At 46.6% G+C, this 19,556-nt stretch overlaps 1 protein-coding gene across 3 annotated transcripts; it reads right to left on the bottom strand.

Moving 5' to 3' along the window:
- Nucleotides 1–5,430: 5,430 nt before the first annotated feature.
- Nucleotides 5,431–17,082, bottom strand: LOC135808220 (zinc finger protein ZIC 4-like). 3 transcript variants are annotated; one of them, XM_065321376.1, is made up of 3 exons: nucleotides 16,498–17,082; nucleotides 12,868–12,969; nucleotides 5,431–7,873 (listed from the first exon to the last, which is right to left on the bottom strand). In XM_065321376.1, the coding sequence occupies exons 1-3, from the start codon at nucleotides 16,634–16,636 to the stop codon at nucleotides 6,453–6,455; spliced, it is 1,662 nt and encodes a 553-aa protein (XP_065177448.1). In that variant the 5' UTR covers nucleotides 16,637–17,082; the 3' UTR covers nucleotides 5,431–6,452. The 3 variants fall into 3 exon arrangements, with proteins under 3 accessions (XP_065177448.1, XP_065177449.1, XP_065177450.1); XM_065321377.1 differs by having other exon boundaries at nucleotides 12,868–12,966; XM_065321378.1 differs by lacking the exon at nucleotides 12,868–12,969.
- Between the last annotated feature and the right edge of the window lie 2,474 nt (nucleotides 17,083–19,556).

Raw genomic sequence — 19,556 nt, 5'->3', positions numbered from 1 at the left:
GCGACTGGGATGATATGTTGCCTGATGGCATCGCAGCCGCATGTGCGCAATGGTGGGGAGAGTTGGCCGAAGTGGTGAGCATTGACATACCACGTTGGATTTGCTGCAATCTTGACACGCCGATTGCGCTTCATGCCTTCGCCGATGCCAGTGAGAAAGCGTTTGGATGTTGTTTGTATGCAGTCGTCAATGGACAGTCGCACTTGGTATTTGCCAAGGCCAAAGTGTCACCTGTGTCTCCGCCCACGTTAGCCCGCCTTGAGTTACAAGCAGTATGTTTAGCGGCTCGCTACGCTGAGTTTGTGGTGAAGGAGCTGCGTGTTACCGTCACGCAAGTCTATGGCTGGACTGACAGTCTCACTACCGTTCATTGGATCAGCAATCCATCGTACAAATGGAAAACATTTGTGGCTAACCGCGTCAGTCAAGTCCAAGAGATATCGAAGAAGGTCGGCATTGTGTGGAACCATTGCCCGGGCCTTCACAACCCAGCAGATTTACCGTCGCGTGGGAGTAGTGCACAGCAGATCCGTAGTCCGTTCTGGAGGGGCGGACCAACCTGGATCACGGAGCCCAATGACTGGCCCACCGCATCCTCAACCGCAGCTACAGATGAGTCCAGTGTAGAAGTACGAGTGTCAGCCACCACCTGTAGTCGAGAATCTGATAAGGAATGGTGGCTCCGATTCAGTAAATGGTCGAGGGCACAGGGCATGGTGACTCGGATGTTGCAGTGGAAGCACACTGAGCCTCGTGCTGAACTCTATTTTGCAGCAGACAACGTATTGTACCGCATCGTTCAAGCCGCATGTTTCGCTGAGGATCTTGAGCTGATCAAGCAAGGTCAACCAGTGAAGCCCGGGTCGAAGGTGTATCAGCTTGCACCGTTTCTGGATGAGCATGGAGTGCTCAGAGCCGGGGGTCGACTTCAGCACAGCGAGTTTGCGTATGGAGCCAAGCACCCAGTCCTGTTAGGCAAACATCATCTGACCGAGTTGCTGTTGGAGAAAATGCATGTTGAAAGGATGCACCAAGGTGTAGAAGGAGTCTTGTCGTTTATCCGTCAGAAATTCTGGATTATCGGTGGTCGACGAGCGCTACGCAACATTACTCAGCGATGTGTTACATGCCGCCGCTACAAGGCTAAGGCTGCCTCAGAAGTCTGCCCGCCGCTGCCAGAAGACCGAGTTGTTCACGAGAGGCCGTTCGCAACTACCGGCATCGACTATGCTGGTCCGTTGTACGTGCGCCGTGGTGAGTCATCTCCGAAGGTATGGATAGCATTGTTTGTGTGTGCCACCACCAGAGCAGTTCACTTGGAGGTGGTCGATAGTTTAAGTACCGAGTCATTCTTGATGGCATTTCGGAAGTTTGTCGCGAGACGTAGTTTGCCGTCTCGGATCAGGTCTGACAACGCTACAACGTTCAAGGCGGCATCTGACAAACTGAGTGTGCCATGGATGTTCAATCCTCCAGCTGCACCATGGCATGGAGGCTTCTATGAGCGAATGGTTGGTACAGTGAAGAGTGCCTTGAAAAAGGTAATGGGAACAGCGTTTCTGAAGGTTCAGGAGCTTGAGACCATCTTGTATGAGGTTGAAGCAGTGGTGAATAGTCGTCCGTTAACTTATGTGTCTGATAGCCTGGATGAGCCACCAGTAACCCCTGCAATGATGATGGGTAACATTTGGATGTCGTCAGCGAAGCCAGCAGGTACCCCGGACGCTACGCATATGTCAGCGAGATTGCGTTACCTCAGTCAGACACTGAAGCATGTCAAGAATCGTTGGGAGGTGGAGTACCTAAGTCAGCTGAACAAGCACCAACAGACCATGTCGCGCCCTTTAGCTGTGGGTGATGTTGTCTTTGTTCTCGATGATACCAAGCGCAAACAGTTCTGGCGTTTGGGACGGATCATCGAGTTATTCCCTGGTCGAGATGGCAAGCGTCGTGTTGCCAAGGTTAAGTTGAGTACCAGTACCCTGTTGAGGCCGATCCAAAGGTTAGTGCCATTAGAAGTATCGTCACAGGACGTGGCTCCTGGGCTTGCCGATACCGCTCAACCTGCTATCGTCCCTCAGCAGCCAGCGTATGAACCGCCAGCACCGTTACCACCACCACGGCAGCAGGAGATGACGCGTTCTGGGCGCGTAGTCAGAGCCCCGGATCGTTTTTGACTTGTGTGCATTGTTGTACGGCGGTGAGAAGCCCTTTGGTGGGGAGAATGTTGTAAACCACCAGTTCTCAATTGGGAAAGGCCTTCGCGCTTATGGCATTGTATTCGTTGAAATGTTGTATTTCGACTCCGCCGTACCGCTGATGTTGCTGCATGGCATACGCTATATGCGTTGTGTGCGTTTTGCTGTATACGCTGTTATGTCCAGTTTTATATGCTTATGTTTTGCATGTACGCTGTTTCTGCATGCTATAAATAGCTGGTGTTATTAGTGTTCATTGTTAATTATCAGATGAAGTGAAATATACTGTGTAAAGGAAAGAGTTGTCCTCGTGCCGTGTGGTCGTACGATCCTGACAATTTAGAGAATCTTAGAGGGTTCATAACACTTCCGTATAGTAAAATGGCAATGAACACTGTCGCCTCGACGATTGTTTAAAAATTATTATTCTTCAGTAGGACAAAGTGTGTGAAGTCCTTGCTGCAAATAGTGCTCAATACCCTAATAAGGTAGGATGAGGTTTCAGAGCAGACCCCTCTTTCCCATCCACTCTGCAATATCGAACTCTGTTATCAGTCAGTTACTACAACTTTTCGGAAAATTCCCCCCTTAGGTATGCAATGTAGCCCTTTCCCAAAGATGCTCGCCACTTTCTTCCCAACTTTTTGTAGTTTTGGAAGAAATCGCAGCTTTGGCAGCTTTCGCAACATTCTTCATTTTCACAAAATACTTCGCCACTTTTCCGCAACTTTGTGCAGAGAAGGGCCCTGGTAGAGACCAATGAAGTGTGTCCGTGATGCTCCGCTTCAACAAGAATCGCTAAGCATCAAATCATCATGACAAGTGTACTTCACGAAGAACAGTAAGATCAGGCGCCAAAGAACGCATGAGCTCAAGGCACAGCCTAGAATTTTTCAAAATGTTGAACGGCGTTAGTCGTTTTGTTCTTATTCCACGATCATGCACATACAATGCGATTACACCACTTGGAAACACATGCAGAAAATGGTACGTGCATTCTTTCAAAAATCTGCAAATCTAGCCTGAATTTACCCATTTTCCAGCCTAAGTCATGTAAGTCTGATGGTTCTGTGGTATTCAGTTAAAAAAAGTGTTCTTTGCCGAAGTGACTTCTACGCCTGATCTTACTGTACATCAGTGTCTGCTCCAGCGCCGGGTGAGCCGGGTAATCCACCCGGTTGGGCGGCGCTTGGACCTGGTTGAAAATATAGTACCGGGTCACCTGTGACCCGGTTGGTACTTAACACTTTCGAACTTTGATTCAAAGTTTGAAAGGAATGACTACATGGCTTGTACATACATGTGTCAGATACTTCTTCTTCTTTCGTAATTTTCTAATTCCTGTCCTCTCTTTTATAAAAAAAATATCTCTTTTATAAATGCGGCTTATCCATTAGCCTTTATATCATTGGGCGTACATGTGTACCCGGCTCCGACCCGGTTGAAATGGTTGCGCCAGGTACACGTGTACCCGGCTGTCCTGCAATCCTAGAGCAGACACTGTGTACATACAAATGTACATGTTTGTACGTGTATGTGGCAGCCCTGAGCATGCCGCTATGTCATGAATGCTGTGCGAAGGTTTAACAATAAGGACAATGACTTATTCCAAGTCTGTTCATTTCCCCATAACGCAGGTAGTTGTGCTGTGCCACAGTGTTGTCTATTTCCGCTCCATTTTTTGGTTATTATTGGTGTCATTATGCACGAGAAGTCGCTCATTTTAAGCTGCGATATTAGCAACTTTTGAGCTTTTTCTGAAAATAGGGATTCAATTTCAGCAACCTTGCATACCCACAACAAGCACCAGCAACCCAGCAACACGTCGAAACTTGGCCCTGGAACTGGAACCCTGATCACGTCGTCGCACTGAAAGAAGCCCAGGGCTCAATGCAGCTTTTGCCACCAGCTGAGGAAATTCCGCAGTTATCAATGTGAGACGTCCGGTCGCCCTGGCGTTACTCGCTTAGCAACACAGCACACTTGTACTGTGCTTACTTCGCACCACGACGTACACACCAGTCTCGCCCAGATCGGCGACCATGGTTAGGCACAGGCGGATTATGCTGGCATAATTATAGGCATAATTAAATTTTTTGTGGTTGAAAATTTGAAGCATAGTTAAACATCCTTTCGGAGGTAGGAGCATGACAACATGATTGTAGTCATAAACTACTAAATCTCCAGACACCTAGCTTTTTCCACCATCTTGTAATTATAACTACAAATGGAACATGCATACATGATGTACTCCAGTACTGGAATATGCAAGGCATAGTACCACTACCTTTCTGTCTCGTGCTTTATCAGTCTAGCCAAGAATGACTTCAAAAGAAGCGTCTCTAGTTACCTTCTAACGATTTTGCCGGCGAATACGTCATTATCGAGTATTGTTTTCTGTGCTGTGTTTGCACATGTGTACTTCAAGTACTCCAACACAAATTACCATTCGAATAAGAGGAAGACACCATCTCATTATTTTGAAAACAGATACGATAATTATGAGTGTTGAAGACTCAGCGCATAAGACAAGACTTCCTTCAGCAGTTGTAGAATCTGTTAGGCCAGCATTAGTATTGACACATTTCTGCGGGATGAGCAGATCAGCCGAAAAAGTGAACTAAAAAGAAACGGTTACTAATTGGAGGGGAAATACCCGATCCTGACAGTGAGTGGGTAGAAACAAGACTGAAGGCAGTGCGGATTAGGATGTTGAGCTGCAATTCTACTGACGCTATAATACATGTGGCCAGCATCATGGGTAATGTTAGCGAAGACAACATGCGGAAAATGAAATTGACGAGACATTTGAAAAAGGAACTTCTACAAATGTGGCAGTCGTCTGATTGACTATTTCCACAGCTTAAAAAGCAACATCCCAGCTCCATGTCTAATGAAATAACCTTAAAATCATTCAGTGTTGGACAGCGTTGATACGATAATTCAATATCATAAAAGCTATGCACAGCGAGTATTAAGTTTGCAGCTGTACACTTCATACCTCTTTTTTTGAATAAGATATAATAAAAAAAATCGTCAACTCCGTAAAACTAAGGAGCTAGCTAGATCTTGATAATAATAACAAAATCGTTTGGTTGAAAGTGATGATGAGCCTTAAAGACCTTATGGACAGTTTTTAACACATCCATTCACGAAGCTGGCTGCAGTGCCATTTTTAAAAGGCTGTTGCTCAGCTCATGAGAACAGTGTTTTCAAGCCGTCTAAGGTGTTTGCTTATTATTGCCTTTTTGGGAGGTGTCTTTGTGCTGAAAGAGAGTGAGCGTCATGGGAGGGTAGTACAGGGTGCAGCAATTGTCCTGCATGAAATTAATAGTGTTGGCTGAGCAGTTGTCGAATGCTGTGCAAAATGGTGCTGCAGCGGCATCGGCGATGGGAGAGAGTGCTGCTGTTGCTGATGCTGAGGCAAGGGTTCCTGTACCCGTTCCTGTTGTGATGTAGACTGCTGCTGTGCCTGATGGTTGTGCGTCTGAGACACAGGTGATGACTGGTGCTGCGGTGTGTGAGCCACCAGCGATAGCTGTTGCTGCTGTGTGTGTGTGGGCGTCGGCAGCTGATGGTGGTGAGGTGGATAGATTTTCAACTGCTGACATGGGTCATGTGATTCCTACTGCTGCTGATGCTGATGCTGATGCTGATGATGCTGATGATGCTGATGATGCTGATGATGATCCTGCTTCTGGAGCTGCTGATCTGGATGTTGATGATGAGGCTGTTGCTGCAACTGCTGACGCGCTGCCGGGTATTGGAAGTGAGTATGTTGCTGCTGAACAAGCTGTCTGTTTTGAGTCAGTTCTGGCACAGCTGCTGGCACAGCTGCTGCTTCTGGCTGTGGTGGTGGCGGCGGCTGTGGGGATGTCTGTATGGAACATGTAGACAAGAGATCATTAATTTTCTTGTTGCTCTACTGCCTAGGCTTGCCACTACTAGGTCACCCTTTCCGGCATTGTCATGGCATACTTCACTAAACACGGCATAGCTAGCAGACGGCTGTCCAGGTGGTGTTGGCAGTGCACTGTTGACCAGATCACTACTAGCAGTTGCCTGGGCAGAGGGCAAATGATAAGGTAACTGACGCAGAGATGACGTGGATGTTGAATTCACAGTCCGCATGCTTGAGGACGTTCCCAGTGGTAAGTGTTGCGGCTGTGCAGGCTGACACTGGTCCATGCAAGTCACAAGTGAAAAACCGTGTTTTTGATGTTGGTGCTGCTGCTGCTGCTGCTGTTCTTCCTGTTAATGTCGGTGATGGTGCTGAACTGCAAGTACCTCATCGGATGAAATCGAACTGCCATGATCACTTTCTCCGTCCCCAGCAATAGCACCATCCGCAGACGGCAAGCCACTGTTCTCTGCGCTGGTGTTCGTGGTACTGTCGGAACGAGCACTACCGCCATTGGCTGCATTTCGAGCATCATGCTTCTTGGAGTGCTTTTTAAGCGAGCTCGGGTGTGTATATCTCTTCGTACATCCTGCTGCCCTGCATTGGTAGGGTTTATCATTCGTGTGCACGACCATGTGCTTCTTTCGATCCGAAGAATTTGAAAATCTTTTCTTACAGTCCGGGAAGGTGCAGGGAAACGGCTTTTCCTTTGTGTGGACTCTGTAGTGCATCTTCAGGTTTGCGGATTTTGCGAATGCTTTGCGTGTGCAGTCATGATGATTGCAGACAAAGGGTTTTTCACCTGTATGAACTCGTATATGGTTGGCAAGCCTATATTTGGCTTTGAATCCTTTGGTGCGTGTACACTGGTCCCAGTGGCAGATGTGGACGTTGCCATCCTCCTGTGTGGGATGTTCACTATTGTCCTGTTGCTGGAGATGAACGTTGCTTATGTGCTGCGCTAGTTCGGTGTTACTATAGAAATCCAAACCACACAATTGTGGACCGTTGTTCACACGCCATTTGCACAGACTTCTGGGATGTCCGCCAAACACTGGAGAGGCAGAGGGGTTGTCCGATTGATACTCGCCGCCTTGTTCCAGATGGTTCACTGGGGTCTTTGGACGGCCGGCATGCATTTCCGCAGGATGGTTAGAGCTAGCCATCGTGTCAAGCAGTTCTGGGACACTGTTCCGTGATGTCATAGTACTAATGGTTGGCTGCGGATGTGGTGGGATACCCACTGGTGACTCTGGTATTGATGGAGGGGCAGTGGGTTTGTCGGATTGATACTCCATGCCTTCTGCTAGGTGGTTCAGTGTGGTCTGTGGAAAGCTGGTGTGCATTTCCACAGGATTGTTAGAGCTGGCCATACTGCCGTGCATTGCTGGGATACTATATGGCAGGTATGCTGCTAATGTCTGATTACCACTGGTAGCAGTGGCATGGACGTGGTGATTCATTTGCTGGCCGTAGGGACTCGCAAATTGGGCTGGTGATGACATAAGACCAATGGTTGGTTGAGGATGTGGTGGGAGACTCATTGCTGACTCCAATATTGATGATCTTTGAAGTCCCTCAATACTACTGCTAATCCCTCTTAAGCCACCAGTGCTGACCGGTTGTCCAATATGGCTGTGCTGCTGACCAACAGGCTGCGGTTGGTTTGCAATAGGCTGTGTCAAGCTAATGTTGGAATCAGGCTGTACTGGACCGACATATGTCCCTGCAGCTTGCAGCCCTGTCTGCACCTGTTGATGTGTCCCATCGAATGCTGTGTTTCAGAACAAAGCAGAAATTGACAATGTGCAAATAAGATATTAAAGATAGCAATTGTTGGATACTTGAAAACACTGACTGAAGTGGTCCCGTCCCATAGATGTGTGCTTAGTTTTACAATAGTGAATTGTCCCTCAGCATATCAGTGAATATGTATTTGTCCAACATGTGCGAGTCATGATATGCGACTTGAATTTTGGAGTTTTAGCGGCCATTACTGAGGCCATGGGGCCAAGGTTGCGGAAAGGACACGAAGTAGGTTGCAAAAATGAGTGAACTTGCGGAAGATACTATTTCTTCCAAAACAACCAAAAATTGAGAAAAAGTGGCGAGCGTGTTTAGGAATGGGCTAGTACACACACATACGCACACACACACACACATACACATACACACACACGTACACACACACGTACACACACGCGTACACACAGACGCACACACATAATTGTACAACTTGTAAACACACACACACCAAACACTTTTTTTCCTTTTCTTTTTTAACAAGTACACAACCTACTTGTCAGAAGGGGAGAAGACAACAGAATATACAATATCAAAACAGCCACATAGACACACACAGATTCACACGCATAATTGTACTTCGTCACTGCTATAACTGGTCAAGTGGGTTTCCCCTTGGGAGAAAGGAGAGAGACTCAAAAGGAATCTTGGAAAGATGACTCAATTGGCTACTGAACCGCCAAACGGCCAAAACCCCCTGAAATCCCCATAATCTGGGTGGACTTGGAAATGGTCCCACTTATGGGCTCACCACACCTCAGTTAGTGGGTGAGGACAAGGTTAAGAAAGAATTGACGGCATTAGGGTATCCGTCCCGGGATCCAACTGCAGTTATCCCTGCCCCAGTGAAAGTAATACTGTAGCGTTGGCACGCTAGTAACTTCAAAGCGTATAGCGTTTAGTGTTTAGAGTATAGCATATCCCGTACTGTATCCCCGTACATTAGCGTACGGAGTCTGCCTTTGTATCAAAGCTGCTGCTCACGATTCTTTTATAGCCAGTTAGTTAATTTAGTTGCCAGTCAGTTAATTCCATAATCAGTTAATTTCGTTTCCAGTACATTTCAATTGCCAGTTACAGTGTGTTCACTGAGACCCTTGTATTTTTTGCCTCCGAGAGACTGCGGCCCGCTACAAATTGGTGGCAGCGGTAAATTCATTTTGCTTCATTCTATAACTAACTTTGTTACTTTTCACGTTTCTCAGACCCCCATGGCTCAACCTGCTGCAGCTCCGTGCCACGAATCAAGATGAGAATCATGTTTCTTGCCTTCCTGGGCTTGGCCCTGCTTATTAGCCTGCAGCACAGTCAGGGTGCTAGCGTGGATCACCCTTCTCTCCGCACGGCACTCACTGGAGACTCCGATGGCGATTCCAAGCGACCCGCTACCTACATGTATACTACCGGTGTTGATAGCGAAGCTGATGAGGACGACGACATGCAGGCTGCTGACCAAGAAAAGGAGGGTATTCCCCAAGACCAGCAGCGTTTGATTTTCGCCGGCACGCAGTTGGCAGACGGCCGAACCCTGATTGACTACAACGTTCAGCAGGAGTCCACTATTCACTTGGTACTTCGTCTCCGTGGTTGGATGCAGATTTTCGTCAACACTCTTCCTGGCTAGACCATCACTCTTTACGTCGCGCAAAGCGATGCTATCGACAATGTGAAGACCATGATTCAAGATTTTTACGACTCCATACCTGTATTATATTATGCAAGTCATCCATTCTGCCTATCTCTTATCGTCGAGTTTATTCCGACGCGACCATGCATGCCGCCAGTTTTTTTCTAAATAGCAGCCAGTTGTATTTTTGCCTCCGAGAGACTGCGGCCCGCTACAATACTTGCTACTAGTGTGGATGGCTAAATCAGAGTGGATCTGATAAAAGCTCAAACTAGCACCATTGCCCACACAAGAGTTTGACTAGCCAGATGTAATTCATGGTTAAAATAGGTTTATGAACCCTGAAACCAACAAAGGTGGCAGGTACAACAATACACCTTCAACCAGCCGAGCCTGTTGGCAACAGACCAAGCACTATCTGGCCTAAGTGTACCAACCAACCGAACTAGCTGGCACACACACCCATACACACCCATACACACCTGTCCTGTCCTGTCAAGCCACTGCCACAAAGGCCACGTGGGCCCCAGACGGGCAACGGAGAGAGAATATGAGAACGTCGTCATACCAAGGTCCGGGACACAAACAACGAGGAAGTCGCCAGGATTCAGGTCATCTAAGACTGTTACCACGGGACCGACTTGTGATCTAGGGAGAACCTGAGCAGCGGTGTCTATTCCTGCCCTAGACTCAATGGAAGCAACGGCCGCAGGACACACAGTTTGCACCACAACATGGCTCCACTGTGCCTGGGGACTGAGTCACACACTTGTGACGGGCAAGGCTCAAGAACCAACGGCCGCAGCGATCACACTGACATGCTCTGCGCTGTTCATTCACTGGCTTCGCACACTCTGCAGTGCACTTGTGCCTGGCACGATCCTGGGGGTGCGAGAAAGTCCTCTTGCACAGAGAGCAGTTGACAGCAGCAGCCGCACCCTTAAGGTGGCAGACTACCCAAAAATTCGCTGAAAAATCGAATTTGTAAATTCATATTGAGTGCTACGTCAGTTGAAAGAGCATGAATAGCTGCAAATTTTCTGAAAATTGTGTCCCGATCTGACCAGCCGTTCAAGAGTTATGGCCGAAAACGTGCCCTTGCAAGGAAAGATTTTTTAGTTGCACGCTGTCATTTTTTGGCAGCACTGTAATTGAATGTGAGCAGACCGTGCGCAACTTGTCGTATGATGGAAATACGCGAAAGTGTGCAGAATTTTGTTCCAAGCTTCGCCCGCCGCCGTGCAGCAGGACTTCTGCCAGCACCCTCGTGACGTTGCAGATATGTGGCTTGATTATTGTAGTTGACGTTGATTTAGTGACTTTGGCAAGTTTGAGTCGTGTCAAGAAGTCAGGTAGGATTCAGTACTAGGCAGTAGTGAAACGTGAGTGGTAGTCTTTGCCGGTTTCTGAGGGTATCCTGGATTTGGTTTGCAGCGCTGTGGAAATGGCTTGCTGTGGAGGTCCCAGCACTGGATGTTGTATCAAAGGTACGACCTCGTAGCACGAGTGTGTGGTCAAAGTTTCACTCAAATCCATTGAGAAACACCAAAGTTACGGTCAATTGAATGCCATATGATATTTATGGGTAGGCTGCCCCCTTAACCCTTTGCATGCTGAGCCCCTTTTCTCCAATCCACTGGCTTTCCAGCGGACTGACTCCCTTGGTGGAGTATGCACTCACAGCTCCGAACGAAATATATTCTCATTTCACTCCACCTTGATGGATTTTCATCATCCTGGGCTCGTTAGAAAGATCAGGACCAAGCGAATCCATCCTGGCAGCTCTCAGCTCCATAGACAAATCAGGGCCACTTCCTCGTCCTCTTCAAACTACTCTACCGTGCCTCGGAACGGCACAACAACTCAATTTCACATTCTTGTTCGGCTTCTTGCCCAAATTCAACAGATTTTCACAATTCAAACTGCGCTGCAAAGCTCAGATCCAAGCGCTTCATTTGATGTCTATCACGCATGCGCCGTGCCAAAGGGAAATCCCCTGGCACGCTCCTCAACAAAAATAAGTCATGAACAAAACAATTCGCGTTCACTCTGGGCCGTGATTTCCGTGTTCATCTTGTCACCGCTCAATGAATTCTTCCCCTGTCGCAAAGAAAGATGAGGTCAAGACCTTTCCAACGGTGTATTGATTGTCGGAATGCGTTTATGTTTACCGAAGTTACGAAAGATAGTACACTAGTCTATGCACTGCAATATATCGCGCGATTTTTTTGCTCGTACGTAGTGGATCAGGTCATGCATAAAGTGCAAGTTAACTCGTACTCAGCACGCAAAGGGTTAAAGGGGAAGTATACCCTAAAATCAAATTTTCACCAGTTGTAGTCTTCGGGGTGCTGAGTCGAATGGTCTTGGTCCGAGGAAGCTGAGCAAAATGTCACTAAAAGCGCCACTTCGTTCTTATAAAAGCACGGATGACCGCCATTGGCCCATATGTTGTAGTCATGGTTGAACAAGCGGTCACGTGCTCCTGCGTACACCAGTCACCTGGTCACCGTGCCTGCAGGGTACAACTTACTAGCCTGCTTGACCTTTTTTGGGTGCAGTCCTGTCACTCGAGTTGAACCTTGGTGTGAAAGTTGTCGCCTGCTGGCGCGGTGACCAGGTGATTTGGGCAACCAGGAGCACGTGACCGCTTGTTCAACCATGTTCGATTGGGAATAAAGGAGGAGCGCTGCATCGCAGCCTTTTCGGACCAAAACCAGTCGACTCAGCGTCCAAAAGACTACAACATATGGGCCAATCGCGGTCATCCGTGCTTTTATAAGAACGACATAGCACTTTTAGTGACATTTTGCATACAAATCACCATCTAGTAGGGCGCAGTCACCCAGTTTCGGTGGAAGTGCGCGGGTTCAATTGGGAAAAAAGAAGGAAGGGAGCGTCGCAGCTTCCTCGGACCAAGACCATTCGACTCAGCACCCAGAAGACTACAACTGGTGGTGAAAATTTGATTTTAGGGTATACTTCCGCTTTAAGCATATTGTGCGTAGAAGATGCATCAGCCTCTGTCGAGGTGTATACTCCCCACCACTCGGTGCGAGATTCCCGTACAGTTGCATACCAGCTACCATATAAATCATGGAACTTGAGGTCGGACACCGCACAGTCCTTCCAATGCAGCGGAAGACCATTGGCACAGACACGCACATACACACATGCAGTCCCATGCAGGCAAGAGAGCCAGAACTAGACAATTTACAAAGAAAATATATCGGGTAAGTAACCATGTCTAGCGGGATAACATTCTTCTTTAATCATGCCGGAAACAAATATTCTCAAGACATTATGCAGAGAGCATACATTCGACTTTCGTCACTTACCCTGTCCAGTAAGCGTTGGTCTTTGACCTTGAGATTGAACAGTTGGAATATTCTGAGCCACGTGATACAGTGGTTGAGCTCCTATTATCAATTGGTGGCCTTCTGACGAAAAAAATGGCGAGCACGATTGTGAAAGAGCCGGTGCACACACACACACACACACACACACACACACACACACACACACACACACACACACACACACACACACACACACACACACACACACACACACACACACACACACACACACACAAACACACATGCACACACACAGACACAGACACATACACACACAGACGCACACACACAGACAGACACACACGCACACACACATCATTTGCACCATCTGACGCCCATCGCTGGAGACGGTGATATCGATGTTACAGCAGAAGCCACAGTAACTTGTGCTGGGGTTGGACCACTCAACAGCTTGCATGTGGTTGAAGAATTTACCACCAATTCAGCCTGGTCTACACCACAGAGCTATGAGGTGGCTTTTTTGGCCACTGGATCCCCACTTTTTCCCCCACACCCATCACACCACATACTGTACTCCAGCATGCACTGGCTGTTGGTAACCACCCGGGTAAATGAAAGAAATGTCAGGAGGAGTCTGAGAAAGAGAAGAAGGATGTGAGTGGCCATAATCGCCGGGAATCGAACCCGCAACCTCTCGATTGGAAATCGCTGCACATACCACTACACGGGACACACACACACACACACACACACACACACACACACACACACACACACACACACACACATGTAGTCCCATGCAGGCTAGAGAGCCAGGTCTAGACAATTTACAAAGAAAATAGATCAGGGTAGTAACCATGCCTAGCATGATAATATTCTTTTTATCCCATGCTGGAAACATAATATTCTCAAGCCACTATGTACATAGGTGGCGTGGGGATACCAATCTTAATAATTATAGCGATGAACAACATTTTAATGTTTAAAAATGCGAGGTCGCAGTCATAACACAAACATTTCAACCAAAGCTACATGTATATAAGTGTGTGTTTTAGTTATTACATTTTTATGTGACGGCGTTCCACTGATGACAGTCACAAGAAAACGTTATGGAACTTGACTTTCTTCATTTTTGCTGTTGTTATGAGTGCACAATTTATCTTATTTATTGCCATTTCAACCAAAGTAGTTATTTGTCCAGAAGGTTTTCTTGTCACAATCAACAGTGGCCAGGCGCGCGCACCGGTGCCATTTAAGGGGGGGGGGGTTGCGGGGCCTTCCCGGGAAAAATTAAAAAAATGAAGCAAAATCCTGCATTTTGAGCGATTTTGAGCAAAAAAAGAGGGTTCCGGGCACCCAGGAACCCATACAGGGCACGCGCCTGGTGGCATATCATGACTAATGGGAAATATATATATGGGAACAACCTGAAGATATATACATTCAAGACCCATTTGTTGTTTCATCCTGTTTGTCGAGAGCAGTATGATGATGAATTGTTTGTTGTTGAACGATGAGCTAGTACTTTCAAGCAATTGAAAACCCTTTAAAAGGCTTAAAGCTGTGCATATTCGTCTCCGTGATCCTGATCTTTGTAAGCAAAAAGAAAAAAGTCACTGCCCTCACAATTTTCTTGTATTCACATTTGCTTTTCACTCTCACCATCACACTTTCTCGCTTACGATCACATCACTAGCTCTGCACAATAATTACTATCAATCTACTCTCACAGCTAGAATACTAGCGTTATCTTTCATATCATAAGAATATTTTTTGTTGACTGATGAGGGGTGAATTCCCCGAAACACTGTGTATTGAGCAGGGAGTGGTGCTTTCTTTCAGGGTTGCCGAGCGGAAGGTGCGACGTGCTCCTGGTGTGCTCCGGATGGCAGTCGTGAGTCAGTCAAGTGTCAAGTTCGGCAAAAAGCGTGTGCTCCTCGTTGGAGCAACCAACTTCATGACATTACCGCCGAAGTCGCAACTTCTAAGTTAATATTTTTTGTTGATGTTCAAAATGGGAATGAGATAAACTTAAAAAAATATGTTCAAATTCAAGGTAAACAGGGGAAGTGAACTGCCCGAAAAGGGAGTAAAAAGCCAGACCCACCAGGATTCGAACCCGGGCCCTTGCTTGTCATGAGCAATGTTTTTGGCACTTTCATTATCTCTATTCCGAATGAATAATAATATCCTTACAAAGAAGTGAACTAGTAGTGAGGTTCTGCCACACGGTAAAACGTGCCAAAGTACGTATGGAAACTTCACAGCGGTACGGAATTTAGTTTGATACGGATTTTGTCATACATTTTTCCGTGTGAAGCGCGCTTCACACGGACCGGACTCCGTTTGAAAAGTAAGCGTACAGAGTACATGTGGCGGGGTGTTCGTGCATGGTTCGAGCATGCTACGTACAGCAGAACCGGTGCAACGTACGAAAAATCCGTGTCAAACTTCACTGCAGTTGACACGGAGTTTGGTACGTAGTTCCGTGTAGCAGAACCTCTCTAGTATCAAAATGCCGCAACAAAAATAAAAATATCAAATAAACCAAACTTCACAGCTAGCGTGACATACATGTACTAGTAGAACAAGTTAGTAGCCAGTCGCAGCTGCCGCTCCGGGACAGTAGAATTCTGCACTGTCAGCACTGGTTTGGCATAATATGCGAGGGATAAGTATAATGTTAGCACTGACATATTATGTCAGGGCTAACATTATACTTATCCCTCGCAACACCCACAACGTCTGTGTGATACTTGCCTTCATTTGGGAATCGTGCAGAGTAATGTTTAATCTATTCCCCTCTACTGATCTACTAGTTTATAGTTTAGCCTCCAGCAGCCCCATCTCTATCCTATCCCAGAGATAGCCATGCGTCCTAGTCCATCGTATTAAACTTAACATTGTCAAGGAACATCTCAATTGGTTTACTTCCCCACAGCACACTTGCAATGGCATAGTACTTCCCAGAGCTTTGTCAACTATGTTTACCAAATCTCCACTCATTTCTGCATTATCGTACTGGCTCAAGTTTCCCATGGAAATGAAGACAATATCCGATATTAGACGTTCAAAGACCATATTATGTCATGTCAAGTTGTAAGGTCCCTCGCCTCTTTTGCTAGCTTCTCTCGCCACTATTCACCACAGTCAACATAGTGATCAATTTCACCCCCGTTGATGTGTTATTTTCTTCCGATAATTGTGTTCTTCCTTATTTCTTTTCCTTCTCTTGCCATGGCTGGCTAACACCCTCTCCTTTGCATTAGCTTTTTACCATAGGACAGTGAAATATAATAAATACTGTGTCAATCTAAGCGCCAAGTATCCAGCATGAACATATTCATAATAGTTTGTCTCAGGTTGTAGTATCAGTCGTCTGATGATTGCAGTAGGATGAAACTTTGAGTTACGACAAATCCAAACTGGACCTCTTTCTCTATTTTTGTTTAACTAAATCCTTATGTTGTTCTCTAATTTCCCATTAGTCACGATATGTCACTGGTGATTGTGACAAGAAAACCCTTTGAACCCATAATTACTTTGGTTAAATGTTTGTGATATGACCGCACATTTTAAAAACATTGTGTCATCGCTACATTATGTACAGAGCACACAAGTAGGAAAACATTAACTTTCATCACTTACCCTGCACAGTATGCGTTGGTCTTTGACCTTGAGAATCCACCGTCGGAATATACTGTGGTATGTACATGTAGTAGAGTGGTTGAGCTCCCATCATCCCTTGGTGGCCTTCTGCTTCTGACGTGCTCGGCGAGGAAGACATTCCGAACCGGCGGCAGTTGGTGACAACTAGGACAGTGAAAACAGCCGATCGAGTCTCTGGAACTAACTTGGCTATACTTTTTCCAAGAGTTCGACCACAATGGTAGCCAAAACAATCGAGGTGACTGGCTTGTCCAGAGAACAGCAGCAAGTTATGGTCCGGGGGATACGGAGAGAGTCAACGCAACGACAAGATAGTGTTCTGATCCACGCCAATACAGGAGCCGAGGGTGACTGCTGGTGTCCTGTAACGTAAAGAAGAATAGGTGACGCACCGTTGTGAAGCGTACTGGTGGCCTATGACTCGACGACTGGTTCCATTGTGTCGTTCCGCCTTCCGGTCCGAATTGCTCCGCGGAAGCTACGTTTGCAGCTAGTGTGTCCTGGGTAAAACGAATGTTCGGGAATCAACAAAATTATCGAAGCGGCATTGTAAGCAGCAATAACAAAAGTTCTAGTCAATGAGCACTACAACTATTAAGATATAGGGTTCAAAGAGTTAGGATTGAAAGATCCAACACTACAATAAAGTGTAGAAATAACACGAAGAAAGAAGTCTAGGTGAAGAGTCAAAACGGCGTGAAAACTAAAGGGTGACAAAACGTTTGCAAAATTGCATCAAATCAAGAGATCAAAGAATTTATTTCACACCTTCGCCACAAACACATCCAAACAGCTGTAAAGACAACACGTTCTCCTTCACTCTTCAGAACACAAAGTTCAGGATCCAGCGTAGGTCTACGCATGTACAAAGCTTCTTCTAGCACAGCAAGATGCAACATAGACCTACTACGTGACAAAACGGAGAATAAATCGTCAGTCACAACAACTAGCACTGCCCGAAAAAATGACACTGGATGCCGGAACGATGGTCGATTTCCTGGAGAAGACCCATTCGTGGTTCACCCCTCCGTTGCCTTTGCTCGCGAGTCTTCTTCATTACCATAGTTACGTCCCGTACCTTGGGTTTGTCAGTCAAGTATATAGTATGAATAAAGCATCTAATGGCACTGATGAGAAAGGTAACAGTCATAGTGGTGTAAATATGTGAGTTATTGAAGTTGAGCAGTGACGGAGAGCACCACCCTTTGCCCTACGCGTGACATGCAACAGTCAAGATCTGCCGGTGGTACCATTGGCCAAGTATCTAGGCTTACATTTTGACACGTCAATGAGCTGGCAGACAATGGTTCAACATGTTGCTATCAGGGTTTCTGCTAAAATAGCTGTCTTAGTCCGCCATGCTGCATCTTTACCCCTCTCATGTCGTATCTGCTATTTCAAATGCTTTGTGCTGCCTGAGTTTCTGTATGCATCCAATGCTTATGCCCCATATCTATCTTTTCACCAGGAGCTCCCTCTGGAAAGGCTCTTCAAGCGCGCACTGTGTGCTGTATGTAAAGTCCCCATGGACCCCACTGTTACGTTGCTTGAGCGTGTACATGTCTCTCCCTTGCGCGCTACCATTCAACTTAACTTGCTCTATGGCGTTGTCTAAATTCTTCAGGAAGTACTGTATATGTTTGAAACTTTATTTCGACCTCTTTTGTCACGAAGAACTCGAGGAGGCAACATTTGCCTGCTTATCTTCCCTGCAGCTGCTTCTGCACATTCTACCAAATTGGTGACACATGCTGGCGCAGTTCTTTGGAATTCCCTCCATACGGATATATGAGGCGTCACCAAACTAGCCACCTTCAAGTCAAACGCTTTGCAACACATTCTTGCCTGCTTTTAGCTTTACGCCCATGTTTCTGTAGCTGTGCTGAAACTGCTCTATTTCGACGCCACTATTTACCATTAGCCATGTCTCCCCCCTCCTCCACCCTACACAGTGGGTCCATTGTTCTTAGGCATCTGCCTGTTTTGGTTTCTCCACTAAAAACAAAACAATACTACTACTACTACTCCTACGTTTCAGAAATGTGTAAGTGGCTGCGTTGGAGTTTGCGGACAATAAGAAAAATATTGGAAAATGTTGTAAACCACCAGTTCTCAATTGGGAAAGGCCTTCGCGCTTATGGCATTGTATTCGTTGAAATGTTGTATTTCGACTCCGCCGTACCGCTGATGTTGCTGCATGGCATACGCTATATGCGTTGTGTGCGTTTTGCTGTATACGCTGTTATGTCCAGTTTTATATGCTTATGTTTTGCATGTACGCTGTTTCTGCATGCTATAAATAGCTGGTGTTATTAGTGTTCATTGTTAATTATCAGATGAAGTGAAATATACTGTGTAAAGGAAAGAGTTGTCCTCGTGCCGTGTGGTCGTACGATCCTGACAATTTAGAGAATCTTAGAGGGTTCATAACATTTGGCGACCACGCCAGGAAAGGAGCGAGCATGGCAGAGGAACTATGGAACAATTTGGAAGCCAGCTTTATCGACAATGGAGAGCGGTTAGGATTAGAAGGCGAGTTGTTGAAGGTACATGTAGAGCAGAGGCTCCAACAGTACGCGGAGCGTGAGGAGCGCAGTGCCAGACGGCGAGAGGAGGCGCTCCGCACCGAGTTTGACAAAACACTAAAGGAGATTAACGAGCGCATCGCCAATGCGTTTGAGGGTGATGGTAAAGCCGCGATGGGAGGTACAGAGGAAGCTCCCAGTAACAGCGGGGGGCGTCAACCGTTGATGAAAATCCCCTCATATGATGGAACGCAGCCATTGGAGCGTTATCTTGACCTGTTCGAGGACATCTGCTCCAAGAACGAGTTCGAAGAAAGCGAATGGCTGCTGCGACTGCGCATCGCGCTAGCGGGTAGCAAAGCGGAGAGGATATGTATTGGATGCAATAATTACGAGGAAGCGAAGCGAGAGTTGCTCGCCTCGCTCGGAAAGACTCCAGATAAAGCGTGGAAGACATTGCTGACAGGCAAGCAGCGGTCAGATGAGTCGTTTCACCAATACGTTGTCCGTGTT

Source organism: Sycon ciliatum, chromosome 2 (assembly GCF_964019385.1).
Source record: "Sycon ciliatum chromosome 2, ocSycCili1.1, whole genome shotgun sequence".
NCBI classification, from domain to species: Eukaryota; Metazoa; Porifera; class Calcarea; order Leucosolenida; family Sycettidae; genus Sycon; species Sycon ciliatum.
The sequence above is the reverse complement of the archived record's forward strand: the minus strand, read 5'-3'. Positions and strand labels throughout refer to the sequence as shown.

Coding starts and splice junctions, on each gene's coding strand:
- LOC135808220 (XM_065321376.1), bottom strand. CDS start 16,636: ATGTCTTCCTCGCCGAGCACGTCAGAAGCAGAAGGCCACCAAGGGATG. Junction 12,970..16,497: donor ACCAACGCATACTGTGCAGG/GTAAGTGATGAA, acceptor TTTTTTCGTCAG/AAGGCCACCAATTGATAATA. Junction 7,874..12,867: donor ACCAACGCTTACTGGACAGG/GTAAGTGACGAA, acceptor TCTGAAACACAG/CATTCGATGGGACACATCAA.